We start from the raw sequence: 19,349 nt of genomic DNA, 5'->3' as shown, positions 1-19,349 counted from the left end.
TACCGCCCTATATCACTCCTACCATTCCTTGGAAAGGTCCTAGAGGCTTATGTCTCCACACAACTAAGTTCTTTTGTCGAACTGCATCATATTCTGGACCCCCATCAGGCCAGCTTTCGACACTCTCACTCCACTGAATCTGTCATTCTGACAGTTATGGACAAGCTCAGAGGGAGTGCTGATAAAGGGCTTACTCAGGCTCTGGTCCTCATGGATCTGTCCGCGGCTTTTGACACGGTCGACCATAACATCCTTCTGGACCGTGTCAACAATGCCGGGATCCAGGGGCGGGCTCTGGATTGGCTCTCTTCTTTCCTCAGCAACAGATTTCAATCAGTCCGTCTCGCCAATTTCTCGTCAAAAAAGAGGAAACTCTCTTGCGGAGTTCCTCAGGGCACCTCCCTCTCCCCGCTCCTTTTAAATCTTTACCTTCTTCCATTAATTTCATCTCTTCGGGACAGGGAAGTCGTTACTTACAATTATGCGGATGACCTTCAGCTGGTTTTCAATATCAGCCTCCTCGCTAACTCACTTCCAAGACACTATGACCTTTATTAGCGAATGGATGAATGGAAACAAGCTGAAACTCAATCCTGACAAAACGGAGTTAATTCTCACGGGTGGCCCTGCAAACCCCTGGAACTCCAACTTCTGGCCATCCTACTTGGGCAACCCCCCTACCCCAGTCAGCTCCGCCAAGAGCCTTGGAATACTGGTCAGCAACGACCTCTCGATGAAGGCCCAGATCAGCTCAGTGGTCTCAGCCGGCTTCTTCCAACTGCGCCGAATCAAGAAAATTAGCAGATTCCTATCTCAAGAAGCCTTGACCTTAGTAATCTTAGCCCTGGTCATTTCCCGACTGGACTTTTCCAACTGCCTCTACGTAGGCATCCCAGCAGATCAGCTTAAGCGCCTCCAACTTGTCCAGAACCAGGCTGCCAGACTGATTTTTCATCAGCCTAGATGGCACCGTACTCAGCCTCTTATGAAGGACCTTCACTGGCTGCCAGTGGCCAAACAAGGTCTTTTCAAACTGGGTTGCACCATCCCCAAATCTCTGTACGGAAACTCGCCAGCTTTCATCTCATCAAAAATCATACGCTATGTCCCCAACCGCTTCCTCCGGTCTATTCACCGAAACCTGCTAGTCATCCCTACCTTTAAACGCAAAAAATTGGGCGGTGCTCGTTTTGGAGTATTGGCACCGCAGTTCTGGAACTCACTTCCTCTGGAGATAAGAACAGCCACCACCTATGCCTCATTCAGGAAACTACTGAAGACTTGGCTATTCTCTCAGGCCTATGACAACTAGCCCTTGTCCCTCTGCCGTCTCTTGTTTCTCCTAGCGCCAAGAAACCGTTTGGTGAACGCGCGCTTAACAAATTCCCTGTAACATAACATAACAGGAAACCTTAAGAAAGCAGAAATAGCCGAAAGGTAACCCTTGAGGATGCCCAGAGCAGAGCCCTGCTGGGCCAGGGAAAGAAGAAAGAAGAGAACCTCAGAAAGAGGGGCGGAAAGGGGATCCACAGCCTTTGCTGTGCACCATGCCACAAATTTGTTCCACCTGCAGGCGTATACAGATTTTGTGGAGGGACACCTGGCTGCCAGAATAACATTGCAGACTTCAGGAGGCAAGTCAAATGGCATCAACTGCCGCCGCTCAATCTCCACGCGTGGAGGCTGGACAGGTTCGGGTGGAGGACCGTCCCCTGCTGCTGCGACAGAAGGTCCTCCTGAAGAGGTAGTCGAATCGGGGGAATCGATCGATAGACTGAGTAGCTCGGGATACCAGTATCTTCGTGCCCAATCTGGAGCCACAAGGGTGACTTGGGCCCGGTCGCATCTTATCTTCTTCAGCACTCTAGGCAGAAGGGGTATAGGCGGAAAGGCGTACAACAGGCCGCAACTCCACTCACGATGAAAAGCGTCTCCGAGCGAGTGCCGCCTTGGAAATTCCAACGCGCAGAAATGCTGACATTGCGCGTTCTCTTCGGTGGCGAATAGATCTAACCAAGGCTCTCCCCACTGTCGAAAGAGGCCTTGCGCCACTTGCCAGTTCAGACGCCATTTGTGATCCATCATGCACCGGCGGCTGAGTACGTCTGCCCTGGCGTTCAGAGAGCCCGCCAGATGTTGAACCACCAGGGTGATGCCCTGATGTTCCAGCCATGTCCAGAGGCGCAGAGCCTCCTGACAAAGGGTCCACGACCCCAGCCTGCCCTGTTTGTTGGAAAACCACATGGCGGTGGTGGTGTCCGTGAACACCTGCACTACACTTCCCCAAACAGAGAGAAGGAATGCCTTCAGTGCAAGGCGGATCGCCCGCAGCTCCAGCAGGTTGATATGGAGCCGGGACTCCGCCAGAGACCAGAGGCCTCTGATCTCCGCCTCTCCCATGTGCCCCCCCCCATCCCAAGAGGGACGCATCCGTCACTACTGTGTGCTCCGGTTGAGGAAGGGAGAGGGATCTGCCACTGACCCAATCGCGGTCCGTGAGCCACCACTGCAACTGCCGTGCAGTGCCCTCTGAGATCAAGACATGGTCGGACAGGTTGCCCCGATGCTGGGCCCACTGAAACTTCAGGTCCCACTGCAGAGCCCGCATCAGCCACCTGGCGGGATGTACCAGCAGGATGCAGGTGGCCAGCAGACCCAGAAGCCGCAGCACCAACCTGACCGAAACCCGGGTTAAAGGCCGAAAGATCGGAATCCGAGCCTGAATATCCCGAACCCGCTGTTCCGAAGGATAGACCCGGAACTGCGCCGAGTCCAGAACCGCTCCGATGAAGAGGAGCATCTGGGAGGGACTCAGATGCGACTTCGGCACATTGATGGAAAATCCCAGCAAATGCAGGAGGTCGGCCGTAGTCTGGAGGTGGGAGACGACTGCCTGGGGCGAGCCCGCCTTCAACAACCAGTCATCGAGATAGGGGAAGACTGGAACCCCTAATCTGAGCAGGTGAGCTGCAACCACCGCCATCACTTTCGTGAACACCTGAGGGGCACTGGTGAGGCCGAAGGGGAGCACGGTAAACTGAAAGTGCTCGTGGCCTACCGTGAACCGTAGGTAACGCCGGTGGGCCGGGGATGTGGAAATAAGCGTCCTGCAAGTCCAATGCTACCATCCAGTCTCCAGGGTCTAGGACAGCCAGAACCTGAGCTAAGGTGAGCATCTTGAACTTCTCATTCTGGAGGAAGGCGTTGACGCTCCTGAGGTCCAAGATAGGGCGTAGACCCCCTTTGCCCTTCTTGGGAACCGGAAAGTAGTGGGAATAACAACCCCGACCTACTTCTGGGCCAGGAACGCGCTCGATGACCCCATTGGCAAAGAGGGCTGTAACTTCCTCCTGCAGAAGTTGCAAGTGATCCCCCGACATGCGGTGGTACTGCGGTGGCATGGCTGGAGGGGTCGCCTCGAAGGGAGGGAGTAGCCCCTTCGGACGATTTGCAGCACCCACCTGTCCGATGTGATGGTACGCCAGTGGAGCAAGTGATGGCAAACTCTGCCTCCCACTGGCGTGGAATGGGCCTGAAAGCTCAGACTAGGAGGGCTTTGAGGCGGGTGCTGCTGGGGCAGATGTGGACAGACCGGCTTTGTGTCCCCGTGCTCCGCCTCGGCGGAATCCATGTCCACGACCGCGTTGAGGCTGGTTCTGCGGCCTGTGGCTAGACGGACGTGAGGGGGTGCCCCTTCCTTGGCCACGAAAGGGGAGAAAAGCGGAAGTTTGCGGGCACGGGGCTGTTGCAGGGATTCTGCTTATGCACAGAACTATGCGCAGGAAACCAGGACCTCAGAGAATTGTGGTGTACCAGAAACTCCCCATAGAACCAAGAACCCCTATCCGACTAGCTTAGTGTCACATTCGTTGTCCGAGATTTAGCTCGGCGGTCCCAATGTATAGACAACCCAGAACAAGCGACTTAGATACTCTCAGGAGTGGTGGGAATCCGAAATACCCGTTGGCAGCTATATATCAGTCCACAACAGAATAACAAAGACACAGTAAAGTTTAAAGAATTTATTTTATAAACCTCGCGTCCTAAGATGCAGTACTTTGGCTAACACAAGCAGACAAATGGTTAGGATCAGCACCATTAGCATTGTTACAATACCATAGAAAATGAAAGGAGCAATCATAATAATAATGACAGTGGAAAGCAACCACCCTCCTTTCTCTAGCAACTAATAAGGTATTATTAGACTAATAGAAGGTCTCTTAGGCTTGCATGGGGGACCCCATACCTTATAGATCAGCTTAGTGGAATCACATCACAGGATCAGCTAGGCTCTCTCCTGCAAAGCTCTTCGTTTCGAATGTAACAGAAAACATGCTGCTCTGTAATATTAAAGGGCTCATCTTTCAGGTATTGGCAGCTGTATGTATGTTATGGCTAAGAAGTGGTACGATCAACCTGAACACAACAACCTGCACAGTCTAGTGACCCAGACTCGTTCTTTACACGGTGTACAGACCAAGGTCACAGCTCGCTGTTAAGGATGTTAAACAACAGACGGTTCTCATGTGAAGCAAAGTCGAGTCAGCAGTTCTCGAATGAATAACATGTAACAACAGTGTCGCGTGCAAAAGCAGCAGAAGCGGCAAGCTGGCTTTCTAACAGCCATCTAGGTTATGCTAACTTAGCGTTGTACATAGGGAGTGGTTAACCCATACTACAGGGCCAAGAGGCCCAAGGACTTGGCCGTAGCTCTGGAGTCCTTAAAGCGCTCCAGCGCACTATCCGCTTTGTCGCCAAAAAGGCGACGGCCATCGAAGGGCATGTCCATGAGGGTGCTCTGGACATCCCCGGAGAAGTTTGTGGATCTCAGCCAGGCGTGGCGACGAATCGCCACCGTGGTCGCAATTGTCCTGCCAAGCGAGTCCGTTGTGTCCAGTCCACATCGGATTGAATACCCCGCCGCATCCCTCCCCTCGGCAAGAGCCTGGGCGAGCCGTGTCCGGGCCCCCTCCGGACACTGGGGCAGCACGTCCTCCACCGTGTTGTCCCACAAGGAGTGGGTGGAACGGTCCAAAAGGCACTCGGTGTTGATAGACCGCAACCCCAAACTAAGGGAGGAGAACAGTTTCTTCCCAAACTGTTCCAACCTTTTGGATTCCCGATCCGGGGGAGCGGACGGGAAGGAGGTCTGGGAGGTAGAGGCCTGGATAACAAGGCTCTCGGGCTTGGGGTACAGCGACAGAAAACTGGGGGTCGCCCGGTGCAGAGCGGTGGCACCGGGCCACGTTCCGGTCCACAGGAGGGACTGTGGAAGGCTTTGACCAGATGCCAATCAGAACGTCGGTCAGTGCTTCATTGAACTGCAGCAGAGGCTCCGAGGACCTTACCGGCGGTTGAAGCACTTCCGTGAGGAGATTAGTCTTCACGGTCACAGCAGGAAGCTCCAGCCCGAGGGCTTCGGGCACCTTGCGCAGCACCACAGAATACGTAGCACCCTCCTCCGTAGCCACGGAGGGAGGAGAGATGAAGCCAGTGTCAGGGGAGGTATCAAGACCACTGGCATCCCCCAGTTCTTCTGCCCAGTCCTGAGATAACTGGCACTGCTGTGTCAGAGGGTCCTCAGACCCCTCTCAGTCGTCTCCATCATCCGACTCCTGGTATACAGGTGGAAGGGTCGGAGCTGGGCGGAAGATGAACCTGTCATCCATCGGCGGAAGATACGCCGCCGGTCGGCGCCGCTCCGACGCCGGACCGGGGCTAAACCGGGGTACAGCACCATCCAAAGGCGGCGCCGAGGGCGGCACCGGAAGGGTCGGCGCTGGCGGAGGGGTCGTAATGTCGAACGGCATCGACCGGGATCCAGGCCTGGATCCCGCGGGGGCCTGCGGCATCGGGACCGAAGTCGACGACGGCGCAGGGGCCGGAGCCGCCGGCTCGCTAGGCCTCTCAGTCGACACTGCGGGGCCCGAAGGCGCGCCGGCAGGCGTCGACGGCGGAGCCAGGCTCCTCATGGCCACGAGGAAGTCTCTGATCTCTGCCGGAGCCATGTCAGACCCTGGGACCAGAGAGTATGGGGTCGAACGGGACTCCTGCGGCTCCGACGGAGCCGCGTGGGTGGTGCCACCCGAACCCTCAGCCGAGTCGCAAGACCGGCAAGGGGAGTCAGAAGAGCGATGTCGCCTCTTCGACTTCTTCTTACTATGCCGCGACTTACCTGAATGCGAGGACTTCGACCCAGACGAGCGGTGATGGCTGCAGCTCCGCGACCGGTCCCTCGACCTCCTCCTCGGCCGGGATCGTAAGCGACGCGAAGCCGACTGCCGAATCTCGAGCAGCTTGCGGGTCCGCTCCCGCCTAGCCTTCGAGGTCAAGGCCCGGCAGTCAAGGCACAACTCGGCATCGTGGTCGGCCCCAAGGCAATAGAGACACCAGCGGTGGTGATCCATGACCGACATCAGTCGGTGACAGGCGTCACAAGGTTTGAATCCAGGCATCCCTACCGGCACCAGAGTCGAGTTCGACTGGAAATGGAACCAAAAGAGGTCAAAAAGTGACTAAAAGGGTATGCTCTTCCCGGATCGGCACTTCCTGGCGCGGAAAAAAAGAAGAAGAACTGACGTCATCGCGCGAGGGCGTCGTCTAAGTACTATGACTACGTCATCCCGGCGATCACGACGCCAACGACGGACGCGAAGCCGCAGACTACGTCTAGCGTCGCGCGAGGGTATTGCTGACGAAAAATCTTTCCGGATCCATCCTGACACCTGGGGATATTCTAAGGTGAGGAATCTAACGTGTTTCTTTCAGATAGGGCCATAATAGCCCAAGGGAATATTATAAGACGGGGAAGGTGCTCAAGGTTTGATCAATCTGTGTATTAATACTGGTATATTTTGTATCACCTTGATTGATGTTTTGATAGCAAACTGATGTAACTGCTGTAACAAAGCGAAATGTATAGATGGTACCGAAGATATTATTACAAATGCCAATAAAAAGGATTTATAAAAAAAAACAACAACCTGCTTTACGCAAATATCACCATGGGATGGTGGGAAAAGACCATTTCATGCGGCCAAGAGAGCAAATAGAAGGCAATGAATTTCTTTGGTTTTCATGCAATAACGAACAGCGAATGTGGTGGTGAAAGAACAAGCAAACTACGACAATTGGAATCACAGTATATTATAAGATTGAAGACCAAGGCACCATCGGGAATTAACAATGACGAAGAATTATATGTAGATCCATGATAAAATGAAGATCACCCAAAAGGAAAATAGCAGCAGCATGGAGACCCTCCAGAAGAATGATGGCATAGAATTGGACACTTCATAAATATAAATTAAAACGATTGTGTTAACATATAGGATGCAATCATAAAAACCAAAAGTGGATGACACTGAAAAACCATGAAAAATCATGGAAATTAGGGGTACTAAACCCCAAATTATTAAGAATTATAAATGTTACTGAAATATAATTGAAATTCAAACACTAAAATTTAATGAAAGAGATGGAACATATTGTAGGCAGAAAGGGACTCGAATGTGTATTTATTAAAATAACACTGAAAATAACAGCACATTAATCAAAATACTCCCATAGCTGACACAGAGAACACTTCAAATGTTTGGGAAAAGTGTTTTCTTTGCCTTAGATTGGGGTGCAATGTGATTAAATATGTTAAGTACTATACTAACAACGTTATTACCATTCTGGCGAAATAGCAAAACAATCACTAAAATCATGTGCAAAGTATAAAGAACAGTCATTTTCTCCATATTAAATGAGGAATTTAAATGTTGATTGAGAAACATTTACTATGACTCCCACAATGCCGCATTGGAGGCTAATGTGAAAGTATAAATAGTACAATGAAAGAAAGACTCACCTCCTGTGATAAAGGCCCTGTGAGGCTGAAATACGTTGGTGAAGAGTTACATGCTTTGAGAAATAAATCTTGGATTTGAGAGTGCAGCGTTCTTTGTTTTGAAAATTGAATTAGGGCTTGGATTCTGCCCAAACGCTTGCAGCAGCTGTTGTTCTTGCGGCAAACTGGGGGCGGGGGGAGGGGATCTGGATGGGTGTAATTATTTGTTTTTATGGCCCTGGTTTCTAGTGGACTTTCTGTTCCCCCAGAGACAGCCCCCACCCCTATATATTTTTAAAAAAATATTTCCCTGGTATCTAGTGGGCTTTCTGGCCCCAATTGCACACAGATTGGATGTAATCACCCCCATTTGCCCTTTAAGGGGGGGGCATAAGACTTCCAGCAAATTTAGTTGGGGGGGTGTAGGCATGGCCATGTCCACGATGGGCAGCCCACGCCACTAGATTGGTTTTTAAATTAAGCCCTGGTGTTTAGTAGACTTCGGGGTAATTAGCCCATCCACCTCCCAGGGGGAGCAGAAAAACTGAAATAGTTGGTGGATCCCTGCTTGAGGATTGCTCTCCTATGGCGATCCTCAAGCAGGGATCCACTGGGTAGGGTAATTGGAAAGGGGAGAATCTCTCCTTTCCAATGATACCCCTCCCACTCGAATCAGTGCTCGGAAGGCAGATATGCGCCGAACACCGATGCAGTGAAAGTAAAGTGAGCCCATTGGCTCGTTTTACTTTTACTTTAGTGTAATGTTATCAGCGTGCCCTGTGCGCTGATCTTCATTACACTAAAGGAAAAAAGAAAAGACTCAGGCCACTCGGGAAGCTCTTCTCAAGCAGCCAGAGTTTAAAATATAATAAAGGAATCCCTCTGGTGGCTGAACAAGGGAGGCCTTTATATGCCTCCCCAGTATCGTTCAGTGGCTGGCAGATACACTGGGAAGGTGGTGCAGGTGGACTGGATATTCCCAATATGCACCGCCACTTCCAGGAAGCAAATTCATGTTTCGCGGAGGAATGATGTAGAGAAAAGACACGGAAGCAGTAATACTTAAGTGCACACTCAATAGTAAATTGACAACTAGGATGGTACTTTTGTCTGGTAAAAATCAGACCAATGAGGTATACAATTTCCTAATTATCAAAGTGACTTGTAATGACTTGGGGCAAGGTCAACCTGATAAGGAGGGCTGACAACTTTCCTTCATCCTTCAGTCTAGCATCACTAGATATGAAAAGAAAAGGACCAAGTGGGAAGAAAGAAACACAGTTTTATATGGCACATTTAAAACATTCAAGCAAGTAAATATCGACTTTCAAATCTATGAAATATTTAAATACAGAAATATCAGACTCCCAACTAAAAAACAAACAAATAACTGGCAGACTACTTCATGATATTGAGGGATGGATACAGGACAAGCACCCGAGGTCAGAGTTAAATTAATGCCTACAAGATAGGTCAACCCAAATGAAACCTAGTCAGATCAGTTGGTTTTTTGGAACTAGATAGGAGGACGAGGTGTAATTAATGATCAATCAAATGTAATATGCTGCCCTGCCTGGAGAGCCTTTGGTCATTCGCCTAGGCTGCTGATTATGAAGAGATTACTTGCCTTCACTTCTACTGGGTGGCTAGAGCGGTTTCACCCGGGATAAAAGAGGGAGGACACGAACCTGAAGAGGGGAGAGTTGAGATCAACCTAGACAAACCACAACAAAGGGAACCTCTGCTGCATCTCTTTATGCTAGATTAGTGTGAGCAACGGTTAACAAGCTATTGGGGGAGGGGGGGGGATGTGTTGCGAGTGGTCCATATCATCTCCCCATATCAGGGGAGGTTGTGGAGGTTTACTGTATCATCTCAAAAGTCATTACACATTTCACCCCTGAAAATCATGGTTGCAACAAAATATTCAAAAACATTATGTTCAATTACGATAAGGAAACATTAGTTGGCTGGCACGGAACCCTTTACCCACTCTACACATCCTTCATTAAACACTGTGACTGCCTAATGCTTCTTAGTTCTTTTTTACCATTTCATAGCTCAGTTTAAGATAAAAACGATGTTGTCATAACTTTTCTGTTTACTATTCTAGCATTGAGTAACCTCAAATTTGAATGCAGAGCTTTCATTTACCTGGCAGGTCTTTGTCTTCACACGTCACAGGGATGTTGGTAAATAAAGTCGGCTTGGTAAGTCTCATAACTAAAAAGAAAAAAAGAAGACAGTTGGTGGGTAAACTCTAAAGAAACATTGTTTCCAGGTTTGAAAATCAGTAACACACAGAATAGTGGTACTGCAACACTAAGATGCTCTGGCCGAAGGAGGTTGGTTCTTTGGATTTTAGATTTCATTAAACCTATTTGGAGTAACAGTAATGTGTGAAGAAGGCTGTGTTAGGAAATGTAAGCTTAGGGTAGCACAGGAAATAAACACAGTATCAAAACAAAACACTACTCAATCGCATTTAGAACTTAGAATGGAAGAGCTTGGATGGCTAATTTAGTACAATATGATTATTACATCATTACAAGTGATCCTTTCCTTCTAAAAGTATAAAAGGGCCAAGTACAAATGAACACCATGACGACCCCTCCTTTGAACTCTACTTCCTGGCTGCCCAACTCCAATGCGTTTCGCACTGTTTGGCAGGGCGTTACTTGGGGGAAACATGTAACAGGTCTAGCCCCCTGTCCACTCTCTGGGTATCTCTCCTACCCTCCGTTGCTTCCCAAACTCCCCAGTCACTTCAGGTGATGATCGTCAGTAAATGGCTAAAAAAAAGAACCTCCCAACTTACAAGCCACATCCTGCCCTTAACAAACCATATACCATAAAAAGCCCCGTCATGTTTTAAGACAGATTAGTCTAACCCCTGCACCCTACTACTGAAGTTAAATGATTATATATCAAAGATCATTAGGATGAAGGGCAGACCCCCAACCCATAGCATACACAGATGGATGGTCTACATCTCAGCTGATCTTGCCTCAGGCAAGTACTCCACGTCACCGAATGGAACAAGGCACTGGACTTCCAACCAGCAGGCATCATGCTACGCACACTTCAAAAGCATGCAGTTCACAATCCTACACAGGGTCTACCCAACACCTGATCAGCTTAATCGTTATTTTCCCAATGCTCTCCTTAGCTGACCCCGCTGCCATACACTATCGGCGAACTTACAACTCCTGCTATGGTCATGTTTGCCCTTGCCACATACTGGTCCTCCATCCACAATACCCCCTTGAGAGGTCACAGAACTGCCAGACATACAATCCTGGGAAGCTACAGCTCTGGGCATCTTCAACCACAACAAATGCACAGTGGTAAGGACACACTTTGCCGGCATTGCACTTCTCCTAGCCAAGTGAACCCTTACTTTACACTGGAGAGCGCCTCAAGCCCCAGAGATGGCTGCCTGGTAGGGTGCGGTCTGACGATGGGGAAAAGCAGAGTGATGCCCTCCGCTACGCAGAGGCCCAGGGGATCAGCAAGCGCCCCATTTCCACAGCCTGGGACACGCTCTTAGACGAATTCATAGAGGTGACACATACCAATGACCTTACCCCATGAATCACCACAAACCAGACATCGCGAGATACCCCTCAGAGCAGTTACCCACCATTCTCACATCTTATCGTGTCAGTCCCCCTCTGCTGCTGCCACCTACACTGGCCCCTCCCTCATTGTGCACACATGCACAGAACTACCAATCCCCTTGCTGGCCCCCCCTCGAGCCTCTGGGTCAGCACCATGCGCTAGTTTACGCGGCACGCCATTCCACACCCCAGTCTCAACTCGACAGCCACCCACTTCAAGCACAGACTACAGGAAATTACTCCGGCCCTGACCTACTCCCTTCCCAGTTATTGCACAGACACTCTCTCCTCAGCTGCTACACTTATTCCCCCATGTGATACCTTCCCATGGACTTATGCCCTCATTATTATTAACTTCTGTTGCCATTGTTCTAAACCACATCTTTATTCACTACATGGGATCTCTGTTGCAGATGTTCTTGTTTATTGAAAATGTTCACTAAAAACAGGTAAATAAAATTTTTTTTAGAAAAGGAACCTGTATGAAAGCCATCAAACTCACTGCTTGTGCAGGGTGGAAATGCACCCCAATGTGATACCAAAGGAGCCATCTGTTTGTACATAAAGAAACAAATAAAATAACCACCACTACCTCATTCACGATTGGCCCCTTGTAAAGGTTCTGCTGTCCCAAAGAACACACAAAACCTTTTTTAGCTGAAACAATGTGAATAAAAAGAAAAAATAGTAAAAATTACTTTTGTGGCGATTTTGGCCTACGGTCTCCCACCTTCATAACTGAAGATTCTAAAAAAAAAATGTTGCCTCTTTAAAAAGGTCAGCCGCCAAGTCCCTTCGCACACGATTCACACTCTAGCTGTAGGTCACTAAACAACACATCTAGTCCGAACAAGCTTTTTCCATCATGCAAAGAATGACCAGGCAGTGAGCTGCTTCTGTTCTTTTCAAAAGATGAGACCTAAAAGTGAATTTTACAGACAGTAGGTAGACGAGCCCCCATTCTTTTGCTACTGCATGTAAAGGTGGCCCGCCGTATAACCATGCTGTGCCTGACCTGCCCTACTGACGCGGCAGGCACCATGAGTAATCGATGACAGTATCTGCAAGGCAATTTTATTTCTCCAGTATATTTCTGACGGACAAGCATTGCACGCACAAAAGCCAGGAAACACGGATTAAGGTTTCCTTTAGATGGCTGGACATTACATTTGTGGTATTCTTTACTGCAGGAATAATGGTATTAAGACTTGTGACTCTGGATCCGCTGGTGTGCTTTTGGAGGCAGAAGACATTTGGTGTGGGATTTCGGGTTTTGCTCCTCTCTGTACCCTTTTCTTATTCACCCTTGCCCTTCCCTCCAACTGCCTTCCATCAGGCATAAGGGTGTAGGGAACAAGGGTGTTAACCGCACCCGCCATGGCAAGCAGCTTGTTTTCTTTCCTGGGGTGGCTGGAGTTCCCATATAAACTCCTACCCAGTCGCACTTCCGGTCCACCTCCACCCCTCCAAAAACTTAACAACTCAGGGTGAAATTAACTCTTCTTTAAATCAATGTTCTCCAAAACAAGTAAGTAGTTTATTTCCTTGAAAGCCCGACGGCGGACCTGCGCAAAAAAGCTCTTCTCCCAACGGTAGTCATCAACTGACATATTTACAAAGATAAGCATGAACGTCTAATCACAAAAGTAAACAGTACTTTTTAGGTCTCGCCTCAGCCAGCGCGCATGTGCTGAGTTGAGGGGCTTCTAGTAAGGACTTTCAACTTGGACCACATGCTTGTGCGTGTTTTTTTTTTTGCTCGCACACTATTGGCCTTTGCGTGCGTCTTTCTAAGAAAGACAGCACGCAATTAGCCAAAGGCAGGGGCATGTCCCGCCTTCTCTCTCCCCTGGCCTAGGGAGCGAGCAGAAGCACGGCCAGGTGCCAGCTGCATACCTCACATTCCGTTTGCGGCCGTGTGACCGCGCTTGTTTATAAGGTGAAGGCTCTGCTATCAAACCAAAGTTGACTAGTTCCTTGAAAATCTGCTTTCCAGTAGTAGGTGGCAGCAAAGCACCATGCTATGGTTTATAACTGATTGTTTAACCCCTCCAAAGCTCAGTCGTGGTGCGTTTGTTCTCTTTCAAACGCAATCAATCCCACGAAAGTCTCGATGAAGTATGGATTTGCTTTCTCTGGTGGAACACAGGGGATGGTATTTAAAACAAACCGACAGTCCATGAGACGGTGGATGGGGAGATAAATCGTTAACAGCGTACACGCGCAGCAGAGAAAACTCCACCGTTTACGTTTTTAGCTAGAAGTTAAACAGGATTCAACAGCGGACAGAAGAGACGCAGGGTTCAAATAAACCAAATTGCCCATGGCTTCGGGGAATGTTTCATGCAAAGATATTGCAAATGGGTTTAACAATGAACAACCTCATATGCAAAAGTGTTACACATGCTCTCTTTTGTGGTAAGTGCATTTTGTTTTTTTTAAACATTTGTAGGGGGCCCTACAAACATATGTTCGCCATGCAGACCACACTTTAACACTAATTTTCCTTTAAAACATTTTTATTCCTGTGAGAGGCTGTGTAGGCAGGGCCCAGTGCACTGCTTTGTCCAGGGGCCTATAAAGCTGTTAAGACGGCTCTGGGAAAAGGCAAGGACTGTCAGTCAGCATATGCCACAGGGTAATGTTCGAATGACGGCCAAAGCCCTTGTCGGTAATGCAGCATGATGCATCCTTAAGTAGTAATTTTCAATGTGTAAACTGGGTTCATGCAATGAATATTGAATTGCAATAATGTAAATCCAGACATTCTGAAGAGTGACTAACTGATACAAAAGTTGCTCTGCAGTAATCTATCCATAGTCGCATATCCCGCATCCTTCATTTTCAACATTGAGAACATTCAATGCAGGTTTGCAAGTCGTTATTAGGCTGGTTAGTCCCTCCTTGGTACAACCTTTTCTGCATTTGTAACCTCCCTTGGCGACTGGCCCTTTTACTTCTGTTGTGACACGGTATGTCTTATTTAGTCTGTAAGCACTATTTTCTTTAATCGGTTTCTCCTATTGCAGGTACGACGTGCTTTCCTCGCCCTGCGCACTTTCACTTTCAAGCAGCCCCAGACAATGGCGGCTGCTTCTTTGAAGTGAAATAGGTCTTGCACTTAGGAGAATTTGAGCTATTGCCATTTTAAATGACAATAGCTTAAACTCTCGTAAATGCGAGACCTAATGCATTGCAAATGCTTGTTATAGTTAGGGATCTTTTCTTCAGTTGTCAGTTTCTCTCGTTTGACCAGTTAGTAACAAACCATGATTTACTCCCAGGACAATTCCTCTTTCATGGACTACTCACACCCACATGCCAAACTCTATGGAACATTACAGAGACGAAACCCATACCACACCCTGTGCTGCAAAAATTACTTAGGATGGGCCTTTGCCATCATCACCTTATTACCTGGCTGTACCAAGTCATCCGTGAATTAACATTGCTTTCCCTGGACACCCTCAGACACAGGTGAGAGGAGGAGTTTGGGCGTGCATTACACAATAAGGAGTAGGGGACTGCCTTGGAACTCCCACAACAGGTATCCCGAAACTCTTGCTTTAAAAACCTACAAGTTTTCATGCAACATCGTGCATACCTCATTCCGACCCAATAAACTGTTTTCCCTCAAGCAGGTGCAAGTTGCCCACGCTGCCAGGCTACAGGTGCAGGTTTACGACATATGATATGGTCCTGCCCAGCCCTACACCATTTCTGGGGGAAATTAAACATCATATTATACCAGGTCACGGAGCTCACCAATATTCACACATGGGAAGCGTGCGCACTTGGCATTTTCAAACGGCGCAAGTCACACAAAATATGTTTCCACTTCGCCTCCCTAGAGCTACTCCGTGCCAAATGCACCCTCACCCTACACTGGCGCTCCACGACAACTACCCCTCTGTCTGCCAGGTACGGAGTGGTTCGTAATGGGATACGGCAGAGAAAGATGCCCTCCAATATGAAGAGGTCTGGGGTCTCCACAAGCGACCCATTCCCTCTCAATGGGCTACCCTTCTCTCACAGTACAGCACACTGGGACTAATGATCTCCCTCCGTAACAGCCCAGCATTTTTTCCATGCCTGCCATTGCCTACCACTACCCCCTCATCTTTGCTTACTCATAACAAACTACATCACTCCTTCCTCACTGGTAGACCTTGCCTAAACAGCCACTGTACCTTCGTCTTAGATTTCTTAAGCAAGACAAATCCCTCTATACCGCCCCTCACATATCCCCCCCTCTATCCCAGGTCTCTCCTATGGGTGAGCTGGCTTTGGCAATTGGGTGGGTGTGGTGAGCGGGTGGGCAGGTAGGGCTGTTGAACAGGAGGGCGGATTAATTAAAAAGTGTGCGCACGCTTAATGGAACATCCCCAAAACAATATATTTTAATTCCAGTGCTAGGATGTTACAATCATTTTCAGAAGCGACACATACAACCTATGACCTGCTAACAGTACACACAGATGCAGATGTGCATCTTGGCACGCGCACATGACCAGTTGCTACACTTTCAAAACATCTAACTTTTTTAACATTAAAAAAAGAAGCAGGAAAAGGGGAAATATTGCCAATGTTAATGCTGTACAATACCATATGAGAGATGATGCAAAACCTTTTTTAACAACTAATGTTATATTTTAGTGCAGTGAAAACCCCTGGCATCACACGCTGTAATTACATCGGGCAGACAGGCGCCATAACCCCTGCTCAAATTACCACAGGTAACCCGCCTTCCCTTATATATTCCGGTGAGCAGTTACTTGTACTGAATGGCTGCAAAAGAAAACCGGGTTGTGTCTGTCTCGCGTTTGATACAGAGTCGGGACCTATGGTGAGATCCTGTCTTGTGTGTCAAACGACTTTGCCGGGACTGGGGCTATTGAACCTCTCCAGGGGGAAATCAGAGAAGATTCCTAACAACAAGAAGGCTGAAGCTGTGCTAAATTGTCTATTATTGAATGCACGCTCATTAGTGAAACACAGTGTTGAGTGTGCAACCCTAATAGAGGATGGTAAAATTAAATTAGCTTTCATAACAGAAACATGGACAGATTAGGCGTCTGGCCCGGACCTAGTGAAAGCGACGCCCCCCGGTTTCATATGCTATACGCCTAATAGACCCTTTAAGAAAGGAGGAGGACTGGCAGTAATTTATCACAGCTCAATCAAAGCGACTTTTGATATAATCTCTAATATTTCATATGAAGTATTGTCCTTCTCCCTTAGCCTCTCCCACCATCATACGTTTAGGGGTATCCTAGTGTATAGACCACCTGGTCCTAGTTTTTATCTGTGATGGGTACGTTATTGGAGGAGTGCTTGAGCTCAGACTCCCACACGATACTGGGAGATTTTAATTTCCATCTGGAGGCAGACTCTGACAAAGACACTGCAAACCTCTTAGATTTAATGAGTAGTGCCGAGCTAAAACAACTAGTGAATGGGCCCGCCCACATGGCAGGGCACACGTTAGATGTGATTTTTTCAAATCGCCCATACCTTTCGGTTACTGAAGTGTTACCTCTAGCGTGGTCGGATCATGCGGCCATTATATTTGAGCTGGCCTTTCAAGAACACAAGGGTCGGGATTTTCCCTCCAAGAAACACAAAGAAATTAGAGCCTGAAATAAGGTGGCAGGGAAAGAAATAACAGAGCTTCTACTTTCAACTCAGGGAGATTTGCCCCCGGATGTGGAGGAAGCTTCTTCCGCATACACGGCTTGGGTAGAAGACGCTTGTTACATTCTAGCACCTAAGAAAGTAATCGTTCCCAAAAGGGTAGAGCCCACGGCCCCATGGTACTCTCATGAACTGAAGGCACAAAAACTGAAATGTAAACAGTTGGAACAGTCTTGGAGGAAGGAGTACCGTCCAGCTGAAAGAGCAATATATAAATAAGGCCGCCTAGGTTATAAACAGTTGCTGTTTGAAACCAAGCGAGAGTTCTTTGCTGGACAAATTAATCTAGCTCTTAATTCTCCAAAGGAACTCTTTAAAGTAGTAACTAGGCTGGCACATCCACAACCCGCAACTACTATAACCAGCCAGGAACTATGCGAAGAAATTGCAACATTTTTTCAGGCAAAGGTGGAAACTATTTTTAGCACCTTCAAGGGCCCAGTTGGCAGCGGACTAGGAGATTTAACACAGGGCCATAAATAAGGGCCAGTTTCAAAGCTCAGTATGGATACATTTCCATCAATATCCTATACAGACACACTCAAGCTCCTCCTGTTAGCCAAATCAGGTTCACCTTATGACCCTTGCCCTGTAGCAGTAGCAAAACTGGCCTCTGAACCTATAGCCATGACACTTACTCCTCTATTCAATGCTATGTTTTCCGCAGGGCTTTTTCCTCAAGTGTGGAAAACTGCATCTGTTATGCCACTTTAAAAAAAGCCTAGTTTGGATATGAAAGATCCAAACAGTTTTCGCCCCATCTCACGCCTCCCTTTGCCTTCCAAACTGGTTGAGAAATACATGAATGCTGAATTGAGCACTTATTTACGTGAGGCCAATGTCCTAGACCCCACCCAATTTGGGTTTAGGGAAGGGCACAGTACCGAAACAGCCATTCTTAAATCCACGGAAGAGATCAGGAGAGCGTTGGATCAGGGAGGAAAGGCTGCACTGATCCTGCTTGATCTCTCAGCAGCCTTCGATAGGGTCCACCATGGAGTACTGATGGACCGTTTGTTGGCTTGCGGAGTGAAGGATAAAGCCTGGACTCCCCTTAAATCCTTCCTCTCGGACACACTTTAGACAGTCACGTTGGGCGAGTTTGTCTCAAAGCCTTTTTCTCTTCCATGTGGGGTCCCTCAAGGGTCTTCCTTGAGCCCTACGCTCTTTAACATTTATGTATCCTCTCTGGCTCCTTTGATCGAGTCTTTCAGCTTTTGTCTTGCATCATATGCCGACGATACTCAAATTGTGGCATCCCTACGACCAGGGCAGGAGAAGGCAACTGGAGAGAGGCTTCATGATTGTTTGGGAGCAGTGGGAGGTTGGATGACGCAAAACTGCTTAAAGCTGAATGCTAGCAAAACAGAAGTAATCCTGTTTGGGAACAATGTTAATTTCTGGACTCCTAGCTAGTGGCCAAATTCTATGGGGACTCTGGTATTGGATGAACATCTTGACATGCGTGATCAAGTCAATGCCGTGGTCTCTGCCACTTCTTATATTCTCAGGACCACGAGGAATATTCTGCCTCTTCTGCCAGCAGACTGTAAGCGCACAGTGATAACTGCCTTGATTATGTCAAGATTAGACTATTGTAATAGTCTATATTTAAACATGCAGGGGCGCAGTATACAAACACTTCAGATGCTCCAGAACTCTACAGCTAGGCTGCTTACTGGAACCTCGAATCTTTGTTTAGTCTTCCGAGCCCTTCAGGACACAGGTCCAGTCCATCTGAAACAACAATTTCAGTGGTATGTGCCCAAAAGATCTTTACGCTTGTCAGGAGCAAAATTAACACTAGTACAGACTATAAAAAGAGTTCGATGGGGAGGCAGAAGCTTTTCCGCTGGGGCAGCCAAGGCCTGGAATGAGCTCCCTTTCGGTTTGAGAAATTCTAAGGATTTATTTGCATTCAGGAAGGCGTTGAAAACATGGCTGTTTTAATCATCTTTTGGCCATAACCTTGAGTCAGGAGGACTGCAGCAAGCGCCAGGACACCACAGGGTAACCGTGCGCAGTATACGTTTTTCTAACATAACAGAACGGTCAAAAGATAGTCAAAAGGAAACAGTTGCCTCGGTGAAACAGAGTCGGACATTTGATCTTTGTCTTTGAATGAACAGCAATGGCGACGAGATAGGAACAATAATTACAGCCCTATTTATAAAAAAGCTCACAGCGAGTGAAAACATAAT

The 19,349-nt window shown here is 48.1% G+C and overlaps 1 protein-coding gene across 4 annotated transcripts in view; it reads right to left on the bottom strand.

Annotated features, from left to right (window-relative positions):
* The window catches only part of TRAPPC13 (trafficking protein particle complex subunit 13), a 398,706-nt gene that overhangs the window by 279,677 nt on the left and 99,680 nt on the right, over window positions 1-19,349 (bottom strand). For all 4 annotated transcript variants that reach the window (XM_085631781.1, XM_085631789.1, XM_085631799.1 and 1 more), the window contains exon 2: window positions 9,989-10,057. In XM_085631781.1, coding sequence (XP_085487907.1) covers window positions 9,989-10,057 — 69 coding nt within the window. The remainder of the gene's footprint in view (window positions 1-9,988; window positions 10,058-19,349) is intronic.

Source organism: Triturus cristatus, chromosome 2_1 (assembly GCF_964204655.1).
Source record: "Triturus cristatus chromosome 2_1, aTriCri1.1, whole genome shotgun sequence".
Taxonomy (NCBI): Eukaryota; Metazoa; Chordata; class Amphibia; order Caudata; family Salamandridae; genus Triturus; species Triturus cristatus.
Note: the sequence above shows the minus strand (reverse complement) of the source record. Positions and strands in the feature narration are given on the sequence as shown.